At 48.1% G+C, this 15,089-nt stretch overlaps 1 protein-coding gene across 1 annotated transcript in view; it reads right to left on the bottom strand.

Moving 5' to 3' along the window:
- Window positions 1-12,584, bottom strand: part of KDSR (3-ketodihydrosphingosine reductase) — a 38,081-nt gene extending 25,497 nt beyond the window's left edge. Inside the window, exons 1-5 of the mRNA XM_038525860.1 lie at window positions 12,428-12,584; window positions 8,055-8,144; window positions 5,592-5,648; window positions 879-944; window positions 592-687 (exon numbers count right to left, since the gene is read on the bottom strand). Coding sequence (XP_038381788.1) covers window positions 592-687; window positions 879-944; window positions 5,592-5,648; window positions 8,055-8,144; window positions 12,428-12,535 — 417 coding nt within the window. The 5' untranslated portion in view covers window positions 12,536-12,584. The remainder of the gene's footprint in view (window positions 1-591; window positions 688-878; window positions 945-5,591; window positions 5,649-8,054; window positions 8,145-12,427) is intronic.
- Window positions 12,585-15,089: the final 2,505 nt, after the last annotated feature.

The raw sequence follows: 15,089 nt of genomic DNA, 5'->3' as shown, positions 1-15,089 counted from the left end.
TAGAGATTTTATTTATTTATTCATGAGAGGCAGAGACACAGAAGCAGGGACACAGAAGCAGAGGAAGAAGCAGGCTCCATGCAGGGAGCCTGACGTGGGACTCGATTCCCATCTCCAGGATCACACCCTGGGCTGAAGGCGGCACTAAACCACTGAGCCACCCGGGCTGCCTGATGTGTCATCTTTTTGCCTTGATTTCAGAACTCAAGAGTCTGCTCTTGAACTTCTCTGGTTTACCACTGTTAAAAACCCTGACAGCTGAGATGAAAATCCAGCATCTCTTGGCTTACAGAGAGCTCTCTTCAAAAGAGTGTACCTTGGTGAATCATCACGGCAATGCAGGTCAATTTGGAGCTTTTATGCTCATTTTATAGCTGGGAAAACCAAGGCCCAGAGACTCGTCCAAGCTCTTAAGGTTAGATGGCCATGGTACTACAACTAAAACCTTGTCCGACTTTCCCCTAGCCTTCTAAAGCTTCTAGTAAATCTAAATGCATTCTAACTATTTCATTTGTAAAGCCTTCACCTGTGGCCTTGTTCTCCTTGGAGTATCTGGGCTAGCACATGAGCAAAAAGCAAATGTCCACTTACTTCAAAAGTACTAACTTCAAGATCTTCAAATTTTCCCGAAAGTGACATTCCCGCACAGTTCACAAGCATGTCCACTGGGCCCAGTTTCTCCTGTGCCTGGAAAAGTTTATCAGAGCAGCCATGAAGAAAAAGAGAAGCATCACTTGGTAGCAACTCAGTGCCAATAAATAAAGTCTAACAAACTATTAAAGCTACAGAGATGATTTATCAGTTCCAAGCCCTACGCCAAACTGCTAAGAACCAATTGAAAGGCAAGCAAATCAATTCCAGGTAGCCCAACCTCTTACTTGTTTTATGACATTCTCTACTTGGCTGTAGTCTTGAGATACGTCAACTGATATACAAAGTACCACCTGTGAGGAAGAGAAAAAGACGATCAAAGTCATGCAGGCGTCTAAAAGCATTTTTTTAAAGAGTTTTTTTTTTAAATCAAGGCAATTCTTTCCAATAGCTAGGGAGTCTAGTCTTGTGGGCATAGATTGCAGTGTTGGAAACCTGCTGACAGTGCACTACTGGAGCCTAATTTTCTTGGCAGTTCTCACAGAAAACTCTTATGCAAACTGAAAAACACATCTTAAGAAATATTGGTCAAAGTACAAACTTTCAGGTATAAAATAAATAAGTCCTGGAGATCTCCTGTACGACACAGTGACTACCGATATGAATACTACATTGTATACTTGAAATCTGCTGAGAGTAGATCTTGAATGCTCTCAATACACACACAGAATAACTATGTGAAGTGATGGGGTGTGTTAATCAACTTGAGGTGGTGAGGATGTCATGATGCAAATGTGTATCAAATCAGCACACTGTGCCCCTCAGATCCATACAATTCTTGTCAGTTTTACCTAGATAAGGCTGGAAACAGATAAGAAATGTAAAGAGCTCCTCTTGGAACACCGCTAACCTACAGTGACCGAAGGCAGGTCTGAGATCACTTGTGGTCAGATGAGGGAGGCCTGGCTCGTGGGGAAACAAGTGGAACTCTGGGGGGATGGACATGCTCTGTGTCTGGATCTCAGGGCTGGCTGTACACGTGTATGCATCTGTCAAAAGCCATCAAACTGTACTCTTTATATGGGTGCGGTTTACTGGACATAAATTATAGCTCTGGTTATTAAAAAGAATACATAAATTACATAAAGGATCAATAAATTGTACATCAATTGTATCTCAATTGTTAACATCTTAGGTTGTTAAAAATAAAAACAATAAATCTAATAAATACGCTTAAAAAATACTCCCCTTGGAGCACTCCCAGGGCTCAGACTGCCCTACTGGGAGTCCGAATCAGCAGGCAGGGGATGAAGAGATAAGCAAACAATACCTACTCACAAAAGCCACCTGAGTTTGAGTCCCTGCACTGGTGATTTTATCTTTCGAGGCCAAGGGTCGATCTGGGGCTGTGGGAGCTTGAGGTCCCTGACTCTGGGCTGATGGGCCACTCAGGGATTCTCTAGACAAGGGGCCACCCAGGCAGGCCCTCGAGCCCACCCAGTCCAAGCCTGGCCACGCTCAGGGGTTCACAGCACAGAGAGATGGCAGGAAGAGCCCAGCCCACACTTGCCAAGGGAAACAATTCCATTTGGTCTTTGGAAAGGAAGAAAGGAAGAAGGAAGGAGAGGAAGCACATATTTCAGCGCTTGCTTTGATAGAAATTTATAAAATAGCCGTTAAGGATATGAAAGGGCACTAACAATGAGCTATTGTTTTAATTTCCCTTTTTGGACCATGTTTTCAAATCCAGAGCTAAGCCTCTGAGATCGGAATGTTCTAGGTTCCAAGGAGGGGGTCGCAGAGAGAGGGAGAAAGGCATTTTCTGGACTTCTCAGTCTTTCCAGGAGTTCTCCTCGGTGGACACTGGCCGCCAAGCCAGGGGGCAGACAGAATGAGTGTGTACAGGAGGGCACATCCACATGGGCACTCGCGCCCGCATGTGGCCTCGAGTGTAAGCGGTGGAAGGAGAGGGCCTGGTGTCCGCAAGCCTGAGTCCTGATCCTGCCCCTTTGGTCACTAGCCGGGCGGCAGCTGAGGAGGCAGCGGTGGCCTCACCAGGCCCAGAAAGGGTGTCAGGAGCTGGTGACCAGAGATCCCTTCCAGCTCTAAGATGCGACGTGCAGAATAAAGCCACGACGTGAGAGATGACTGCCTTAGAATCGGATGCGCCAGGCAGGAAGTCTTATTTGGTGCAGGAAGGAACCCTGTCCAAAGGATCTGAATTCCTAAGGAAACAGCCTCCTTCACAAATGTCACCTGGAATATTCCAGAGGAGCTGCCCCTGGGTTTTATGCCTCTAATCAGGATTTTTTACATGAGTCTTTTCATACAATATTAGATCATTTACTATAAATAAAAGCTATCCCAAGGACAAGTAAAATTAAAAAAAAAAAGAGAAAGAAAGAAAGAAAGAAAGAAAGAAAGAAAGAGAAAGAAAAAAAAAGAAAGAAGAAAGAAGAAAGAAAGAAAGAAGAAAGAAAGAAGAAAGAAAGAAAGAAAGAAAGAAAGAAGAAAGAAAGAAAGAAAGAAAGAAAGAAAGAAAGAAAGAAAGAAAGAAAGAAAGAAAGAAAGAAAGAAAGAAAGAAAGAAAGAAAGACTAACCAGTCACCAGGAGAAAAGTGTCCACAGGGCCCTGCTTACGCTGAGCCCTGTGGCAAAGCCCTTCTGTGCAGGCAAAGGCTCAAGCTCCATCAGGCCCACCCCAGCCCTGCCGTCTGTCCTCTCCCTGACGCGCACGTCTGGAACCTGCCACATGACCCTAAGCATCTGGAACCTGCCACATGACCCAAAGCCTTCCGACAGCTCAAGTGGGGACGGGAGTCACGGTGAAGAAGTCCGGGCAGAGAGAGGGTGCTGACGGCAGGCCTGGCCTTTGGCCAGCAGCATTCACGCTCCATGGCTTCAGAGGATACGTCTTTCTCTATCAGAACTTCCAGGAATCGGGGAAAGGTGAGGGATTTGCGGAGCTGGCAGCTTCCCAACAGTCCCGGACTGCAGGGAAGGGGAGCACAGAGGCCACGGAGGAGAGAAAATCTCACAAGCAAGGCTCTCTGCCTGCAGCACAGATACGCGAGCAGAGAAGTGCAAGCAGCCCTCGCACAGGGAAACGACCACATACGCTGGGCACCTGGACTCTGCTGAAGGAGTTACAGGAGAGAGGTCGATTCGTTCTTACTGACATGGGAAGATCTCTAACATATTTTGGAGGTGAAGCAAAGAGGCAATTAGAACTACAGTGAGGGGCGCCTGGGTGGCCCAGTCAGTTAAGCGTCTGACTCTTGCTTTTGGCTCAGGTCTTGATCTGAGGGGGTGGGATTGAGCCCCACATTGGGCTCCACACTCGGCTTGGAGTCTGCTTGAGATTCTTTCCCTCTCCCTCCCCCACTGCTCCTCCCCCTGCTTGCTCATGTGCTCTCTCAAATAAATAAGTAAAATACATTTTAAAAAATAATAATAAAACTACAGTGAAACAGCATTTAAAACCCATCTGAGGGGCACCTGGGTGGCTCAGTGGTTGAGCATCTGCCTTTGGCTCAGGGCATGATCCTGGAGTCCTGGGATCGAGTCCTGCATCGGGCTCCCTGCAAGGAGCCTGCTTCTCCCTCTGCCTGTGTCTCTCTCTCTCTCTCTCTGTCTCTCATGAATAAATACATAAAATCTTAAAAAAAAAAAATCCAAAAGGCAAAAATTAGGAAATGTGCCAATACCAAAGTGTTGGCAGGATGCAGGGCAACCAGGGCAGCGGGTACTACCAGTGGGCATGTCCCCACGCCAGTGAAGTTGAAGATGCACATGCATTGTAACTGTTACTCCACAATCCTATTTCCAGGCACCATCCATTCTTGCACACGTACACAGAGATGTGTTGTAGAAAAACTTCAGTGACAGCAAGAAATAAAACAAACTAGCCAAAACACCAAAAGTGAGATATCCACCAACAGTAGAATTGATGAACAAAAGGTAGTATATATGTATTCAGAAAATGTGTGACAGCAGTTAAAACACACACACACACACACACACACACAAACTATGATTTTATGCAGCAACAGCAAGGAATTTCAAAAGCAGTATCTAGCGAAGAGATCAAGTTGCACAAAAGTACCAGAAAAACGACGTGCTACACATCTACAGAGGTAGAAAGCAGGTTAGTGATCGCCTGGGGCTGTGAGGGGTGAAGGGGGAAGCAGGGAGTGACACGATCTGGGCTCTCCTGGTGGGATGATGGAAAAATTCTCAAATGGATTCTGGTGCTGGGTGCACAACTCCATGGATACGCTAGACGCCACTGAGCTGTACACTTGACACGGGTGAATTGAATAGTATGTGAGGTATGCCTCAGGAATGCAGACAAAAAAAAAAAAAACAAATAAATAAGAATGATGCCATAAAGTTCAAAGAGAAGCAGAAAGAAACAGTATACTACGGAGAGTCACACGTACCACCTCGTCAAATTATGAAAAAAGCATAGCAACACAAAAGTCAGGTTGGGGGTTGCCTCTAGGAATGAGACTGGGCGATATGGGCACCCAGAGGGGGCTTCAGGGGCCCCAGAAAATCTCATTTCTTAAGCTGGGTGAGGAGTATCATAGTAACTTATTGTTATGTTTTATACTGAAAGATATACACACACACACACACACACACACACGCCATTTTATTCATCCCAAAATGCCATAACCCCCCCAAAAAAATTTAGTACCCCTTTCCACTTATGTGTTTGTATGAAGTCACCTTAAATAAATAATTGAGATCATTTTCTGTAAAAACATGTGATCACTGGTGCACGGAAGTCAAAGTCTGTACATTTTGGGGAATGGCCTGAACTTGTAGACAATTCAAATGATTTCACCTTTTTCAAAAACAGTCTAATATGTATTTTAATTAGGAAAAACCCTACACGTTTTCAATGAACTATTCACAGTTGAAATAACCGTTTTTCCCCCTTTCCACAACTATGTTGATTAGCACAGAAAATGCATCATGAAGACTGATCATACCTGTTTATCATTAATAGAGTGCTTTTCAATTTCTTTCTTTGCCTGCAGCAGCTTGTCCTGAAAGCAACAGAGAACAATTAGTTCTGGTGATTGTCTATTTGTCTGCTTGTTTGTTTAAATGGAGCGAAAAAGCAATTATTTGTGTATTTATTAAATTCTAGAAAACACGCGAGACAGCACCTATGTTGCATAGCTATGGGCCACTGTCTACGAAAGAAAGAAGCTCTAAAGTTATTTTGGCTATGATTAAGTTTTTCTGAAAGGTAACAGAAAAACAAAGAAACTGCAAAATCCTAATCAACACTACTAATTGCTGATGGGCACCATATCAACTCTAATAAATGTTTTGATCTGACATTATTTGGTTGTGATATAAAACAAGAACCACCACATGGCTGTGCAGTGCTTCCCAAACTTAAGAGTTCACATGGTTTCACATCAAGAGTGCTTTCATAAGAGATTGTCCAATATTTTCCTCCTCTACCATAAAAGCAAATATAGTGAAAATCACCTTTCAGGTACATTGAGAAAACCGAATCCTGGCAACTTTCGAGAATAATCTTAAGACAAGCAAAGCTACCCTGAAACTGAGAAACTCTGCCAAGGTCTCAATTTTGCTTGTTTTACTCATTTTCAAAGAGAGAGACGTATCAGTTTACAGTTCTTAATTTGTTCAAAAAGTTGTAATTTCAGTACATCAGGACAGCTAGAGAAGAACAAAGGAGGAGGCGAATCCTTGGGAAAGACGTGGGTTTTCTGAACATGGGTGTGTCTATAATAATTTTGTTCTACGAATAAAGATACACACAACTTTCCTTTGTCAAAAGTAGAATAAACAACTATATTAGATAATAAAGAATTTCTGGATACCAGAAGGCTCGTCTGCTCATTCATGTCTAGCATTGCAAGGACCAGAGAAGGAGCTTCTGAAACACCTCAAACCCGGTGTCTCCCCTGCTTCCTTCTCATCTGCCTTGTATCAAATATCGGCACAGCTTAAATCTCACCAAATGCCATTTTATTAAAGTTATATTTTCCTTCCCATAAAGTGGCTTTGATGTCAAAGTAAATTCATTGTTAGAGATGTCAGGATACAAATGAAAGGTAGCAATCCCACTGTTCTCGATTTTAAGAAGGAATAATGAACATCAAAGCCTAATTCTAGGCCAATATTTAAACATCCCCCCCCCCCCCAGACTCTCCCTGGCAGCTGTGCACCCCTACCTGAGTGGCCACCTACTACTGCCCTCCTGTGGCACAGGTGAGTCCAGAGTCCCCCAGCAGTGATGCCCTGCTGGCATCCCCAGCCCTTCCATCAACCCTCCCTTCATTTCTTCACTCCACAGCTCCACACTGAGCACCCTCTGGGAGCCAAGCATTATGCCAAGCACAGAACAACGGCAGTGGACAACAATACGGCCGTGGTCACCTCCCCCCGCCTCCACGGAGCCAGAGGGCTTCACAACTGTTCATGTGAATACAGTGTCATTGCTTTGGATGTGGAAACGACTCTAGCAAGAGTAACAGACCTTGGGAGGGGAGGGGAGGGGAGGGGAGGGGAGGGGAGGGGAGGAGAGGAGAGGAGAGGAGAGGAGAGGAAAGGAGAAGAGAGGAGAGGAGAGGAGAGGAGAGGAGAGGAGAGGAGAGGAGAGGAGAGGAGAGGAGAGAGAAGAGAGGAGAGGAGAGGAGGAAAAGGAGGGAGGGGAGGGGAGGGGAGGGAAAAGAAAAGAGAAGAAAAAGGAGAGGAGAGGAGAGGAGAGGAGAGGAGAGGAGAGGAGAGGAGAGGAGAGGAGAGGAGAGGAGAGGAGAGGAGAGGAGAGGAGAGGAGAGGAGAGGAGAGGAGAGGAGAGGAGAGGAGAGGAGAGGAGAGAAAGGAAGAGAAGGAGAAGAGAAGAGAAGAGAAAGGAAGGGAAGGGAAAAGAAAGAAAAAAGCAAAGCACAGCAAAGCAGACCTTGTGTTGACTTGACACAGAAAACCACGTTTTGCTACACTGCTGGGAAGGAAGGAGCAAGATTTCCCATGGAGTCCGGTTTTGGTAGAGATGTACCTCATCTCCATAATAAGCAAATTCCAGGGAACCACCTGCATATCCTGAAGGACTGGGGATCAGCCCCGCAATCGGCTCAGCAGGGGTGCGTAGGCGGAGGCCCTCCCCCAGGGTCCCCACAGCAGGTGTGCACCCGCCCCAACCATCTCAACATGGACCATCTCGACAAGCAGCGTCTCTGATGTTGCTCAACCGTTGTGGAAACTAAATAAATATTTGTGGAACCGACCTGACTTCAACCAAGAAGTGTTTGCCCTGAATATGAGAAACAACCAGGGGTTCCAGGATCACACCTCAAACCAGAGAGATGAGCCACTTCTCGCCCAGGTTCACGACCCCTAAGCACAAGCCCAGCCTCTCGGGCTCATCAAAAGCTGAGTAAGCAAGTCCATGATAACACACCCAGAAGACGTACCTCATTTCGTGCCACCAGAGTTATAAACGCTCCTTGTTTATAGCACTCGATAGCAATGCACTTTCCAATGCCGCTGGAGCCTCCTGTAACCTAAAAGCAAATATAATAAAAATCTTAGCTCTTGCAATTTCCCTTCTCTGGGAAGTTTATTTAAAACAACTGGGACGGGCTCTAAAACCCAATCTACAAGAGACAGATTTTTAGCTATTGTAGTTTCCTCGTCCCAGACTCGATGAATGAATTAAGCAGAGACATGAAAGATTTTACTGTCTTGCTGCTTTGTTTTTGGTACTGAACTATAAATTGCACATCTATATTTTTCTGCGTTTACTGGAGGGAAAGTACCCTATAACTCGAGCTAATAAGTAAGCCATTAGTCTACCTCTGGTTCCAAATTCAAATGAATCTTATTTCCTTATTGCTTATCTCCTGTGTGACTATCTTCACAAGAGAAGAGCCACTTGCATAGATCTTCTAATATTTTACATGACCGCTTCTTAAAAAAGTATACAGGATCATATGGAAATACCAAAAGGGAAAGCTTTCCTTCTTGCACTGTTCCCCCATAATCTATAGCACAGCTCTACTGGCTTTGAGTTCCACGCTCCCTCCAACCACAGGGCCTTTGCACATTCTATCTCCCCTGCCCTTCTTTCATCTGGCTGGCATCCATTCACCCATTAAATCTCAGCTCAGGGGTGCCTGAGTGGCTCAGTCGGTTAAGTATCCAACTCTTGGTTTCAGCTCAGGTCATGATCCCATGGGTTGTGGGATCCAGTCCCACTTTGCTGGGCTTTGTGCTCAGCAGGGAGTCTGCTTGGAGATTCTCTCCCTCTATCCCTCCTCCCTCCCTCCCTCCCTCCCTCCTCCCTCCCTCCCTCCCCACCAAATGAATAAATTTTTAAAAAATAAATAAATCTCAGCTCAAACATCACTTCCTCAGGAAAACCTTCACCTGCCCATTCCCTAACCTCAACCCACTTTTCAGCACCGCATCCTTTTCCCTTTACTTTATGGCACTCACAGACTCAAACAGCCATGCATTTATTTGTGTGGTTATCTGATTCACAACCATCTCTCCTATCCCTGCCTCATAAATGCCCTAAAAATACCTACTCTCTTTCTGCTCCCCACTACATTCCTAGCACTTAGCACAGCGCCTGGCACATAGGAAGGACTTGCTACATACTTACCTAAGTAAGACAGGTGTAATATTATTTTTCTAGTCATTTTTCCTATGCAAATTATATAATACAGGTCAAGAGAGTGGAGGGCCCCAGGTTGTCAGGTGAAGGAAGGGGGGAAAGTTTCACATAGGCAGCTGACCTTACATGGGATCATATCCTATATGATAGGATATACATGTCAAAATATCTTACGTCAAAAAAACTAATAAAAGGCTTTACAATATTACGTTAAGGAGCCAAACTGAAACTTAGCTGTCGACTTCCATACAACACACATTCGGGTGATTTCAAATATTTCACCATTAGGTATTAGTTATGCTGTAATGAACATCGCTGATCCCATCTCAATTATTTTAAAGTTACCAGGAAGCCACGCCTCCACAATGTCCCAATCTCCATGGATGCTTCGGCTTCCCTACTTCCCTTTAGCCAAGTCTTCACCACTGAAGAGGCTTCCTTGGCAGATAATTAACCAATTTTCTCCAGAAGGTTACTGTCAAAAAATCTACCTGTTGCCTCAGCTAAACAGTTGCCTCTGAGGAGCTCTTTGCTGCCAAGATATTTCATGGGGGCTCTGGCTTTTTAATTTTCACCCCACATTCCAATTCCATAGCAATTAACAGCCCCCCCCCCCCCCCCGCTGTTGTATGATGGTGTTGCTGCCTCAGTGTTCCTCCACCCAACATCCCCCACATACCTACCTATCCAAATCCTACCTGTCCTGCAGAGGCCAGATCTAAGGTCCCCTCCTCCAAGAAGCTTTCCTGACTCTGTGGCTCAGTCCTATCCTTTCCCTGTCGCTTCCTCCGTTGTGCACATGTCTTAGCTCCCTTACCAGACTGTAAGCTCCTTGAGAACGAGCACCAAGTCCCATTTATCTCCCTCCCTCTGAGCACTGAACCCTCATAAGCAGCTGCTAAAGAAACCCTCAGCCTACATTATTGCAAAATGGTACAGTGGTACCATTTCTCTGAGGAATACAATGCCAAAAAAAAAAAAAATGTGTAGTTTCCCTATTTGTTACTCAATAAATTACTGGAAGTTGAAGTTATGAGGTTATTGAGAAAATTTATAGGCTCTAAAGTGCTTTTACTATTACTGCTGTGTTTCATCTAGACTGTTGGTGGGTAAGCTAGCTGTGCTCATGTACCGCACAGCCAAGATACTGTCCAACCTGATAACTCCTAAGTTTTTTCCGTAAGAACAAGGGTAAGAAGACTTTAATCTTTCGGTCTTAGCTCATGAGAAACTAACCTTCTAATCAAGCTAATGCTTCGAAAGTATCTAAGAATATACATAAGCCAAGTCTAGGCTGTGTTATTCTGAATGATATAAGAAAATGGAAGAGATTTTCACAATGACTGAGAAAAGCAGGAAATACGGATTGGGCTGCCTGACAATTGGTAAGTTGGGCCCAGATGTGGGACACTCGCAATAACTGCTTAATTCCCTTTCCTTATCACTTTGCCATTCAATGCAAAATATTATCTTATTCTTACTGTCTCTTTCATCACATCAGACACCCCTTATCGAGGACAAGAGACAGGGTGGTTTCCTGCAAGAACTGCTCCCAGCCATTTCCAAAAAAGGGAAGACCTGATTTTCCAGTTCTCAACAAGTCCATCAAACAGCTTTAAAAAAATAAATAAATACATACATACATACATACATACATACGTACCCTGCAATACTTCTGCAGTTTTGCCCCTGTCTTTAGGGAGATTACACTAGTTCTAAATAGAAAGCAATAAATAATTATGACCTCAGCCTGCTCCTGCTTTCACACAGGCAGACATTCTAAACGTTAGCTCCCTCTCCTAGCACCACCTGGTCCGCTCCTAACAAACCTCAAGAAAAAGAACTGCACTTTCCCTTGTCTTATGACATTAAAAAAAGAAGACAGATGGTGACATCATGTGAATTATTCATGTCATCCTCACATTATTTATAGTGGCGTATTAAAGTGGGACGGTGAAGAGAAGTCTTTTTCGTTTACCCCATCAGACTTGGTCTTACTCAGGGCCTGCAGCGGAATGAAACTGGAAGGACTGGAATCAAGGTTAACTGCGACTCCTTTATAAATACTGAACCAAAATGTTCGTTCCTGCTTTGGGGCTCTGCGTTTTTTCCAAAGTTACGCTCTGCAGGCCTAACTTCTGAACGACTGCAACTCTCAGAGCCACGCTTCGGGGGCACAAGTCCTCTGGCAGAGGTGACACCTGCAGCATTCGGCCTAAGCGTCGAGTTTTGCGTCTCTCGCTCGCTTCTGAAACGAGCGGACACTAACCTCCTCTACCTTGCGCAGGGGTGGGGGGTGGCAGGCGTTGGAAACAGGCTTCATAGGTTTACAAAGGACAATTTAAAGAAGAGGAAAAAAAACACATCTTCTCATGCACCGACGCTTGCTGTCCAGGCTTAAAGCACCGTGAACTAAAGGAGCATCCGTCCGGGGAGCGCCCGCCGGGGACGCGCCTGGGTCACCGGGGCAGGCTGGCGCCGCCGGCCCGGGAGCCCGGTCTCCTCACTGCAGCCTCCCCGCGCGGGGCGGGGCGCCCGGGGGCTGCGGGGGCCTCGGACGAGAAGCCGGAGCAGGTGCAGGCGGCGGGCGCAGGTGAGGCGGTGCGGACACCTGCACAAAGGCGAAGGCGCGAGCTTCCGGGGCGAATCTGAGGGGCGCCGGCGTCGGCTCCCGGCTCCTGCCTACGCGCCAGCAGGTCGGAGGCTCGTCCGGGAGCCCGCGCGGCGGCCCAGCGCGCCCCGGGGAGCCCGGGAGGAGCCCGGGAGGAGCCCCGGGGAGCCCCGACGCCCCCCGCCCAGGTGAGTCACTTCCCGAGTCTCCTCCCGCAGCTGCTCCGTCTGTCCTCGCACAGGCCGAGCCCCGGCCCCGGCCCGGCCCCGGCCCCCGCCCCCGCCCCCGCCCGCGCCGCCGCCGACCGCGGTGTCCTTGGCAAAGTTTCCCAGCCTCTCGGCTCCTCGGTGGACTCCTCGGGAACCCCGAGCGCGGACCCCGGCCGGGCCCGCGCCGTGCGCCCCCGCACCCCACCCCCACCCCCACCCACCCCCACCCCGGGGCCGCGGGGACCGGCCGGGCTGCGCGGCGGCAGGTGGCCCCGGCGGGGAGAGGACGCGGGCGGCTGGGCCTCGGGCCGGGCGGCGGCGGCGGCGCAGCAACAGGAGGCCACTCACCACCACATGCGCCCCGGGCAGGGCGAGGGGCTTGGGGCTGATGAGCGGGGACACCATGTAGAGCAGCAGCACGAACGCCACGAGGAAGGCGGCCGCCAGCAGCAGCATCGCTCGGCGGGGCCGGGCCGGGCCGGAGGGCGGGCGGCGGGCGGCGGGCGCGGGGCTCGGCGGCGCGGCGGTCACGCGCGGCCGCGCGCAGCAGGAGCCGCTGTTTGGGTTCGCGGCCGGCGCGGGGCGGGGCGGGGCGCGGGGCGCGGGGCGGGGCGGCGGCCGGAGGGGAAGAGGCGGAGCCGGCGGAGGGCGCGACCGCGGCGGGGCGGGGCGGGGCGGGGCGGCGCTTCCCGGGCGGGGGCGGGGGCGGGGGCGGACCGGGGGGCCCGCGCCCCTGGAGCGCCGCGGAGGCCGGCTGCCCGGGGCACGCGGTCCCGGGGCGCCCCCCGCCGCCTGTGGGAGCCCCGACGCGAAGCCGACCTCCCGGGCCCCGCGCGGCCTCCGCGGAGTTTAGGAAGCCACTCGGCTCGAATTGGCTTGGGCTTCAGAGCTCATCTGCTTTCCCGAGGCGGGGATCAAACCCAAACCCAAACCCAAACAAACAGCTTTACGGAGATCTAATTCACATCCCATCCCATTCACCGACTGAAACTGCACAATACATGCTGTTTGGCGCAGTCCCCGACTCCTGCAACCACCACCACCGTCCATCTAGGACATTGGGTTAGTGATACACACCCCCACCCTAAAAGGTCCTGCATCCTTCAGCAGCCACCCCCCCCCCCCAGTTCCTCCCAACCACCCCCCCAGTCCTAGGCTATCACCCATCTGTAGGTCTCTAGGTTTGCCCAGCCTGGATATTTCGTATAAATGGAATTCTGCTATATGCAGCCTTTTCTGTCAGGCTTATTTCACTTAATATAATGTTTTCAAGGTTTATCCCTGCTGTACAATGCTACCGCACTTCATTCTTTTTATCACCAACTTGTAGTCCCTCGTATCAATTGATCACATTTCATTTATCTGGACATAGAGGTTGTTTCTATTCGGGGGCTGTTAGGAATGACAGTGCTGGGCACCTGGGTGGCTCGCTGGTTCAGCATCTGCCTTTGACTCAGGTTGTGATCCCCAGAGTCCCGGGATCAAGTCCCACATCCAGCTCCCCACACAGAGCCTGCTTCTCTCTCTGCCTGGGTCTCTGCTTCTGTCTCTGTCTCCCATGAATAAATAAATAAAATCTTTAAAAAAAATAAAAAGGAATTATAGTGCTGTGAACATTCATGGATGAGATTTTGTGTGGACATATGCTTTCATTTCTCTTGGATACATACCTAGGAGCAGAATGGCTGGATCTACAGTAATTCAATCCTTAACCAGAGCTGCCAGATATTTTCCAAACAGCCACATCACTTTCTGTTCCCACCAACAATAAGCGTTCCAGTTTCTCTACATCCCTACCAATACTTGTTATCAGTCTTTTTAATTATAACCTTTCCAGGGGGTGTGGCATCTCATTGTGGCATCTCATTGTGATATCCAAATATCCTTATTTGGATAAGGCACGGAAGTTTGCTTGTTTGCTTGCTTTACCTTTCTGTTTTTGTTTTCAGAAATAGGAAAGAGCTCAGGGGCAAAGGGAGTGATCTAATTTTTTCTTCTCTCTTAATTTATTGCCCAGAGTTAGGCGAATGACAAGGTTTGAGGGCACAGTCCGCAAAACTTCTGACACCAATTCAAATTTGGGGGTTCCTCCCTAGAATAAAAAAAAATTAAGAAATAAATTTAGGGGTTCCCAAACCAACTTCACTTTTGGTAATTCTCTGGAAGGCCTCACAGAATTCCGCATTGAGCTGTTATTCTCATGGTTGTAATTCACGACAAAGTCAGCCAAGAGAAGAAGTACATAGGGCAAAGTGTGGAGGCCTCCACCTGCAAAGCTCCGGTTGCCACCTCCCATGGAGTCAGGACACGTGACCCTCCCAGCCTGGGTGGTGTGATACTAGAGTGGAGTATTGCAAACCAGGGAAACTCATCGAATGTCCAGAGTGTTTATTGGAGTTTTCATTATGTTGCCTGTATGGCTGAACACAGTCTTCAGGTCAATTGATGTTGCCTGATACAACCTTCCACCTAACTCACATCGTTGGTCTTTCTGGCATGATCAACCTCCACCTTAAAAGTACAGATTGGCCTGCCCTCGTTTAAACAAAGGTACTTCTATCAGGTATGGCACAGATTACCTCCAAGAAGCCAAAGACAGAGGCTAGCCCTTCTCTTCTGAGAAGACTCTGAGGCAAGCCTAGATTCTTTACTGCACAGGTCACTCCCTGGCCTTTATCCAAAGCTCTCCTACAGCAAAACAAACATATGCCCTAACAGTTAGAGGAGGCAGTGTAGAGTAGGAGGCTCTTAACTCAATTTCCCAGGATTTGACCATCAAGGGGCACCTGGGTGGTTCAGTCAGTTAAACATCTGCCTTCGGCTCAGGTCATGATTTCAGGGTCCTGGGATTGAGCCCCAGTCAGGCTCCCTGCTGAGCAGGGAGTCTGCTTCTCCCTCTCATTCTCCCTCTGTGCTTTCTCTCTCTCTCTCTCTCTCTCAAATAAATAAATAAAATCTTAAAAAAATCCGGCCATCCATATCAGTAATGCAATCTTACTGATAAGACATT

The sequence above is a fragment of the Canis lupus genome, chromosome 1, assembly GCF_011100685.1.
Source record: "Canis lupus familiaris isolate Mischka breed German Shepherd chromosome 1, alternate assembly UU_Cfam_GSD_1.0, whole genome shotgun sequence".
Classification (NCBI taxonomy): domain Eukaryota; kingdom Metazoa; phylum Chordata; class Mammalia; order Carnivora; family Canidae; genus Canis; species Canis lupus.
This window is presented reverse-complemented; position numbering and strand designations above follow the sequence as displayed.